At 37.2% G+C, this 9,568-nt stretch overlaps 1 protein-coding gene across 1 annotated transcript in view; it reads right to left on the minus strand.

The window, feature by feature from the left end:
* Positions 1–2,464: 2,464 nt before the first annotated feature.
* PPARGC1B (PPARG coactivator 1 beta) overlaps positions 2,465–9,568 on the minus strand; it is a 137,622-nt gene continuing 130,518 nt past the window's right edge. The window contains exon 12 of the mRNA XM_063928023.1: positions 2,465–6,570. Within this exon, the coding sequence (XP_063784093.1) occupies positions 6,467–6,570 (104 nt within the window). The 3' untranslated portion in view covers positions 2,465–6,466. The remainder of the gene's footprint in view (positions 6,571–9,568) is intronic.

Below are 9,568 nucleotides of genomic sequence, written 5' to 3' on the forward strand. Positions count from 1 at the left end.
TACTGGATACACTATGTCTCAAACTCACTGTCTCATTTAGGAAACAGCAAGCCCATCTAAGTACACCACGTTAATAAGTATCAGTGGATAAGAACTTTTCAAACCTTGATGGTCTATGGTCTGACGCAGTTATCCCAGTTCCTAAAAATGTATTCTGGATATTGACTGTAATTATTTTCACAACTTTAGGAATGTTTTAAGGCCTATAATATTGCTTTACCTGCATTTATTGAATGATCTTGTGTTTTCAAACTCTGGTACCAATAACCTTGAGAAATCATGAGAAGTGTGCTGGTAGCAATCTCTATTGCTGTTCTGTTGTTCCCTAACATGATGCACAAAGGCATCAAAAGCTGAAATATAACCATATAGCAACCTTACAGTATTTATGCTTATTTGTCTTCCAAATGCGTTATTGTATAGCTCCCATGTCTGGTTTCACCCCTGCATGTAAGCTCCCAGAAATCCCATAAGTTTGATTGCCTTCAAGTATTCTCATTGAAATCCTCCCCGGGTCTGGTCGTTCACCCTATACATACATTTGGAAAACTTATCCTGTGAGTTGAATGTGATTTATGGTGTAGTTATGGCATATTATGTCCTTGTGTGAACTGGATTAAATAAAACTTCCAAGAGACAAACTTAGTGGTTAAATTTTTACCATCCACAGTTTAGTTTTATTCATAGGCTGAACACAGTTGCTATTTACAGTACATGAATGTAGAAATTCTACACTTTATTTTGTAATGTAAACAAGAAACTCCTTATCCAGAGGAATAGAATTTGAGTAAAAGAAGCCAGTCCAGAAAGTATTTACACAATTTAAAATATACTTTATACTCGCTGGATAATACACTGAGCGATTTTGCTTAAATTATCTACGAAACTATAAGATCTGACAATGTAAAAATACAATAAAACATTATTTTCTTTAGAAGGTAGACAGTTAAATCACACTAAAAATAAAAAAAATAAAAATGGCATAATAATGTATGCCACTTAAGGGTAAAAGGTATGGTTCATAAAGGTTTAATGGAACAAAGGTTAAAGAGTGAAACATAAAAAGATATCCCTCTAATATGAATAAAAAACAACAAATCATTCATATTACCATGAATTCAATAATTAGCAGTGTTCTTTAACAACAAAAATAGATTTATTCTGTAATTATAAATAAAACAGCTAATGTTGTGTGGTGAAAATGCACACACCTTCCTAGTGAAACATATTAAATCATATACAAAACATTTAATTTGTTTATAAACTTATATTTGTGTTAGGTTTGTAATAATGCCCCTTGCAATGTCATCTAGCTCATAACATTCTAGATTCCAAGCTCTGGAATGTAGCTGTCCAACTGGAGGCACCAACACCACAGATTGTCCCTTTTGTTTTAAACACTTTCTACCTGGTCCAATTAACAAATATGCAAGATACAGTTGGTGCCCCCTAATGGAAAATGCTGGGCAGCAGTGCTAGAACCCTTATAGGGACAAGTCAGCAAAAATGGACAGACTGTTCTTCCATTCTGTGGCTAAAGGGTGCTTGAGATGGGTGATGGAAAGATATAATAAAGTCCAACTACACACATGAGGAAAATGGGCATAAAAAAGGAAGAACAAATAATTTATGCATATGTTGGGAGGAAAACTCAAAATTAAAAAAAACTTTACAAAGGATTAGAGTCTGTACTTGTATAAAATGAATACAATGAAATTAAACAAAACATCAATGCAATGGACGTAAAAACAATTAAATTCAAAACAGCTAAAAGTGAATTGTCCCCAAACGTGAAGATTTTTTTTACGTAACTACTCATTCTTTAAGTGCACAAGTGTATTCATTTGCAGTACACTGCAAATATGCATGTCATTTTTTTTCCATTTTATGACTTAGATTGGTGTAAATGTAGTCCTAAAAGATCATCCATGGTAATAATACAAAAATAAATAGTAATAAAAAAAGAAGCAAACTGTGAAGCCATTCTGCTTACCTGCCATGTCTAATTAATAGGATAATTATTAGCTCTTTGAGATAGACGTGTACCACAGCTCACGTCTGAGCGACATAGCCTGCACGGACACCCGTTCCCTATGGAGCAGCCATATTGCTTTATCAGCAACTCCATTTTTAAAAGTGCTTCTATAAGTAGAATTCTAAAACTCTGAGCACCAACAAATATAATATATCACTTAGGAGAGCTAACAGGTTACAAATAACAAAAATATCAATTTGTTTCAGTGGCGAGAGCATTAATTTCAAGAATATTTATTAAACAAACACCAAATAGATTCCCGGTACAGGTTGAGTATCCCATATCCAAATATTCCGAAATACGGACTTTTTTGAGTGAGAGTGAGATAGTGAAACCTTTGTTTTTTGATGGCTCAATGTACACAAACTTTGTTTAATACACAAAGTTATTAAAAATATTGTATTAAATGATCTTCAGGCTGTGTGTATAAGGTGTATATGAAACATAAATGAATTGTGTGAATGTAGACACACTTTGTTTAATGCACAAAGTTATAAATAATATTGTCTAAAATAACCTTCAGGCTGTCTGTATAAGGTGTATATGTAACATAAATGCATTCTGTGCTTAGATTTAGGTCCCATCACCATGATATCTCCTTATAGTATGCAATTATTCCAAAATACGGAAAAATCCCATATCCAAAATCCCTCTGGTCCCAAGCATTTTGGATAAGGGATACTCAACCTGTACCATATTAATACTTCATTTTTGTCGTAAATAGTTAAAAATCTCCCATTTACGTCTAAATGGGCTTGCATATTATATAAGTGACTGGATGGGCAAACCTGTAACACAGACCTGCAGTTACCGCAATCAGACAGAACAAATTTGTTTTTCCGGTCTGTTGAAATTTTACTTGCTTTGTAAGTACTAGCAAAGGCCTACTTGCTGGTCTTATGTTGTAGTATATTTAAATAAATATATGTGCTTCCAAGACTAGCAAATTATTCTTCACAATAAATTGAGGTGATAAAATGACAGAAATAAGCACATGAAAATCATATTAAGTGAAACATGTGACCCATTTTAGGCAGAACCAAAGAATGAAGACTGCAATGCACCTATGTGCCATCCCAGCAGCCAGTGTGGTATAACTAATATACCTCTGTCCCATGTAAAGCTGGACAGTGCGGACATACTGAATGATACATTTTGTAGGGAAAAGCACTGCTAAAACACATACAGTAGGTGGAGAGACTTGCAACCTATTTGGCATCCCAGGTGGTACTGAGCAAAGCAAAATTAGACAGAAGGGGCTTTACTCATATCATCTTTTACACACAAGTCAAATTTGATCCATAACGGACTACATTAAATGACAGCTTCTCTTGTAAGTTGCTGCTACATTAAACAGTAGGACAATTTATATAGGTGGAAATATTCTTGTACATGTTTTCAGGCATCTTATCCTGTATGATCTATTAATTATATTTATTCACAATTCTCATATTTTGTTTTAAAACCAGCCCTGTTGGTGCCCTGTGGGTAAAACAACTCGGACAAGTAGGACTACCTGGCTCAGTAAAGGTCACCTTCATGACTGCACTCAGAGGGTCTCAAATATTTGTTACTTGTGAGTTTTGCAGTACAACTATATTCTTTTAGGTTAATGTCACCTTTGGGAAATAATAACTTGCTCTCCTCCGAAACAGATTATAGCTTAATCATGTCAGCTTGATATGTATGGCATAGCCAAAACTAAACTGACTATTAAAAAACCTGCATAATTACAGTACTACTGCAAGTCAGTTTCAGGATTGCTAAGAATAAATAGTCATGACTGTTTCAAGATTGTAATTAGAAAATCCTAGTCACCGTAAAGTTTATTACAGGCCACGATCTGACTTGAAATACATTCATAAGTGGTAAGTGCGCACTATTTAAACGGACCCCCCCCCCCCCTCCAACTAAACATGGTCTATAAACTATTTATAAACGATTGGTGGATCGCAATGAGACTAGTTATGCACAGTGGCAAATCCAGAGGGAGGTTGATAGTGGCAACCATCCTCCATAACAAAGTAAGCTGGTTCAAGGAAAAAAAGAGTGGCATCGGTTTTAAACACAATCCGCACGACTGAGCAGCCTTCTCTGTGCCAGGTTCTAAGCTGCCAGGCACAGCCATGCAGTGTGTGGTCACACAGTTACTGGATATGACAATGTCTTATCCAGAAGCACACTGATTGGTGGATGTCACTGGACATTAACCAATCACATAGTGGGATGTTTGCACACTCTGATTAATGGCTTGAAGGGTAAGTGATGGAATTAAATCACTCCCACAAATCTAGGGTCTGATTGTTATGCCAAAGGAGATTTTTTTAGGGGGGGGAGGGGGTGTGGGGACATAATTTAAGTATAAGTGCTGGACAATCACCTTGCTAAATATTATCTAAAGGCATCATGCAAGCAAAAAGTAAAATAATTCTCAAATTACGCTAAAATGTACACCAAGTATTGATTGCATACTCGGTCATCTATCATTTCTTATATCTGAAAGCCAGAGGACTCTGGTCAGCAAAAGGAAGCACTACTACTGTAGAAGAATTCACATACCTGCCACAGAAAAGCTGGTAACACCTCCCCCCTCCCTCCCCCCCCTCTAAGTATTGATTATCAATCCTGCAACAAATGAAACCCCCAATGCAACATATGTGCTTTGTGTAAACCGTATGTGTCTAGTAAGGAGACATATATTCCACATAGTGTTCTCAAAACGATCAGCACAACACAGCACATAACTAATCACCCTAAGGGCATCATATAGGTATATATTTATATGTATGTATATATATATGTATATAGAGATTTCTTTTCTTCTACAGTAAACTCTATAGCAATCACATGTAAACATCATTGTAGTATGAGAATACTATGAGAGAAAAAGGCAGAGCTACAATAAGGTGTTTGCCAAAGTGGTATGTTCAATCCTAGCCAGGGTTGCGGGAGCTGCTGGAAACTTTGGCAAAACATAAAAAAATAAGACCGGAAGGTATCTACCGGCAACTATGTCAAGAAGTAAGGCTATGTCTCCTAAACTACACAAAATGGCTTATTCCTACATTCTATGCTACCCTGGTAAACGTATTAAACGGCTTCAGCAGTCCCAGTTTCCCAAAACGTAAATTACAACATTATTGGAAATAATAGCTTTTATACAAAGCTAAATTTCTACCTCAGAAACAATATGGCGGCCATTATTCCAGCTGTGTATTGCTGTCTGTCACAATGATATTCACTATATACAATATTGTAATAAGGAGGCAACTCTCCATAGTAATCTTTGGAAAAGAAAGTTATACTGTCCATGACAGGAGAAATGGTCTGTTGCACATACAATAGGGTTTCGGGCATTAACATTTAATTCTAGGTTAAGAATACTGTGTTCTGGTTTGCATTTAGGGCACCAGATTAATATTTTTCCTCAAGTGCAGAAAGAAAAAGTTGCATACAAATTGGTTGTTCGTATGTTCAAAGTAACACAGCCAGATCGTACAGTATTGCCTTAAAAAACCATGTTTAAAATATGAATTGATTTTGAAAGTGCTCATAAAATATGTAAATTGCATTCACGCTACAAGACCGACATATTCTAGTCAAACGTCATCTTTTAAACATTCTGAAGATGACACTGATAAAGGAATGTGATAATTATAAAGCCAGTAATTATGATTTAATTATTATATTAAGTGTTTGTGCGACTTCCATAACTGGCTTCAAATAAATAAGGAGGGAACAGGTTACAGGGCTAATGAAACTGTATGAGAAAAACACTGAGGCGTGATCCAGTGTCCTGCATAAAAGGCCTAGTCTACACTTACAGTGTTTTACGTCTAGAAGTAACACATACTAAAAGCTCTTTTCCTCATAAAGTTCAACGATATCATTTTCAAAGCCCCGCATTCATCCAGATTCACAACCAATGCCCAATGATTTCAGAATGATCATTAAAGTATGAGGATTAATTCTAATCTTTCGCAAACACCTCACTAGAGTGCATAGTTTAAGATGAAGCAGACACCAATCTGAAATACAGTACATGTGAACCATAAATACAATTTTTAAAGAATATACAACTTTCTCCTAGTAATATTAGTTGTGTAATCCAGACTGTATTCACAAAAGACGTTGTTGTTGTTTTGTTTTTACGTACTACAGACAAAAAATGTTATGGAGAACACAGCTGCGACCACAAGGGAAAGAGGTTGGACATTAGGTTTACAGACGCACCCGAAAAAAGCAAAGACACTAAACTGTGGCAGTGAGACAGCAACACCATGGGATAGATCACATACAGAAGCAGCTTTGTTCAATGTAAACATCAATTCAAAGGATAAAGTCTCTCGTTTCTGTATTCCATTTATGTTTCGTAAACATGTTGGAAGTGCCTTGACTGAGGTATTGAGGTACTCCTCCTAGATAAGGCTGTTATCGATGAAGACTTCTCTGTGCCTCTTTCAGCAAGCTGTCAAAATCCATAGCCTCGTACTTGCTCTTCATTACAGTTGGCGAGGACTCTTCTGTGTTTGAATCTGACGGGGAAAGAGGACAAAACCGTTAATCATAAACCTACACTTTCAAATATTATTGCTGAATAAACAATACGCCATAACTACCAATGGTTTTCTATGAATATTTAAAATGTACTTATAACTTAACTGTTGGTTCTTGAGGACTTGGCTTTCAAAAAAGAAAACTGACGATAAGAAATACCTAAATATAAACTAGTTTCCCGGTCAATTAGATCAATCTCAATTCCTGAACTTATTCCCTATTACACTATGGGGGAGATGTATCAAAGCATGGAAAGAGAACTTGGAGAGATATAAAGTACCAACCAATCGGCTCCTGTCATTTTTCAAACACAGCCTATAAAATGGCAGTTGGAAGCGGATTGGTTGGTATTTTATCTCTCTCCACGGTATGATACAACTTCCCCTGTATCTATCATAATATCCTAGTCTAATCCTGTGCCCTGAAATTCTAATGTCAATTTTTAAAGAATACACCATGGTCTGATATATACATAGGGCGTATTCAAATGATATATCACGCCCAATATTCTTTGTAAAGTAACCCCCATTATCGCACCCATAGTAATCCGGTTTAGCTGCGTAAAGGGTTGGGAGCACTCGCTACCTCGGGGGTAGCGAGCTGAAATGATTATACCATGCCAGTCTGCAGAAACAGATTGGGTGTGGAAGGGGGTGAAAAGAATTGAATACCTCCCATAGAATTAAACTTCCAAACAGAAACAAACTTCTTTATATAAGAACATTCAAACACATTAGCACTGAAAATTTCCTTGATGATCTGACCGTCCCCGATTTGGAATAATTTTTATACCAGATCCTAATTGTGCTTTTGTGTATTTTCAATACAGTTCATAAAAGTCTAAAATGCCTATGTTCTATTCCACAGTCATCATGTATGGATGTGGATGTCTCTCTACCCCATCTTGCTACACAGCCTGTAGGGATTTCTGTGCCCATCGACTCATACGGTGCACCTACTGTATGTAAAGTGAGCTGAAAATATTTTTTTCTGCTCTAGATGTATAGAAATGTACAGTAACTTATCCTTGTTGTTCAGAATCCAGTATCATTATGCTGTTCTCTAGTTCCCGTTCACAGCAGTTATGGGGCCAGAGCAATGGCATTACCTCATGGTTCATTGTGATGCTCAGATATGTTAATGCAGCAGGAGGCGCCTGGTATAAGCAGTTGCCTCCTGCATGCATGTGTGATCCAGTGCTGCACCCAAGGAATTGCTAAACCATTGGTACCTCTTAGCTGTACTGCAGCCGGGTCTGGGATCATTCACATGCAAGATAAGTGAACAAACCTCAACTGGTTAAAGAAACAGAAAGAAGGATCACCACCTGCCAATATGCATGTACGAAACTTCATATATCTGGGGGGAAAAATCCCCATGTAGATCAAAATTGGGTGTTGTGTATTCAGCATTAAATACAGCTAATCCTAAATCTATAGATCCTACTCTATGCATGCAATACACCGTAACTACTGAATTCCTGTAGCTAATGCTCTTATTCATCCACTGAATATCCTGTGTTCAACCCAGGTTCAACATGGCTCAGCAGCTCTGATCCCAAGTAACTCATCAGAAAAAAGAAGTTACAGTTATCAGGAACGAGACACAGACGCAGCTACCATCACCTGGAAGCAAGAGGTTCCGGGTGCAAAGGGAGGAAGCAGCAACTACTTTTCCATAAACAGAGGGAACCATGGGGATGTGCAGTTGAAACTCATAGTTGGTATCTGGTGGCCAAGTAGCACCAACAGGATTGGTCAGTAAAGGCAGGCCTGCATAGGCGCCCATGTGCAGCTTCTTGTGGTCAAGCGTTTGGCAGCTATGTGTGGCCCTACACTTAGGTGGAGCATAATGCAAACATACTGGTCTTGAAAAATGATTACATAGTTAGTGAGGTAGAAAGGAGGCAAAATGCCCATCGGATTCAACCTGTATTCTGTGTTAAGATGTTCATATTATAATGCACCTGCTGAAGTAATGGTTTATTACCAATTGACAACTATGATTGTAACCACTCCCAGATATTAATGTCACTATGTTAAAAGCTATAACCCTGGATACTTTTTCCAGTTAAAAATTTGTCTAGTCCATTCTTAAATGCATTTACAGAGTCTGCTGTTATTACCTTCTCTGGCAGGGAGTTCCAAATCTTTATTGCCCTTACCGTGAAGAATCCTTTCCTATGTTGTGTACGGAATTTTCTCTCCTCTAGCCTCAGCGAGTGCCCACGTGTCCTATACAGAGTTCTTTTAATAAACAAATCCACTGCTAACTCCTTGTAATGACCCTTTACATATTTGAAGATATTACTAATATCTCCTCTTAGTCGCCTCTTTTCTAGTGTATACATATTTAACCTAGTAAGCCTTTCCTCATACTCCAGTGTCTCTAACCCTTTAATCAATTTAGTTGCTCGCCTTTGAACTCTTTCTAGTTCCCCGATATCTCTTTTATAATATGGTGCCCAAAACTGAACACAATATTCAATATGTGGACGTACCAATGATTTGTACAGTGGCAGGATTACATCTCAATGCCCCGTTTTATGCACGCAAGCACTTTACTTGCCTTCTTTGCTGCATTTTGACATTGTGTACTGTTATTAAGCCTCTTATCTATGAGCACGCCCGATTAATCAGTATCCATGTTATTTGGCATAAAGCCCGAAGCGCATTGCACAATAGACACGAAGACAAATTATAGCCTATGGAAACGTCATTTATAGTAGAGCCCCACAAATTCCCCTTGGTAAACTACAAATTACCATTAAACCAGCCATTTTGTTTGTGATATTCTATCTGATCTATGCTGGCATTCCTGCTTGTGCCTCAAATACTTTCTGGCCAATTTACCTACACTTTACCACCAAATCCTGCTAATAGTTCCTAAACTAACTGAGGAATGTGGAAGCCATGATTTCTGCTACCAGGCTCCTCATTTCTGTAACATCCTCCACAGTCACTGATAACTGCCACT

The sequence above is a fragment of the Pseudophryne corroboree genome, chromosome 6 (assembly GCF_028390025.1).
Source record: "Pseudophryne corroboree isolate aPseCor3 chromosome 6, aPseCor3.hap2, whole genome shotgun sequence".
NCBI lineage: Eukaryota > Metazoa > Chordata > Amphibia > Anura > Myobatrachidae > Pseudophryne > Pseudophryne corroboree.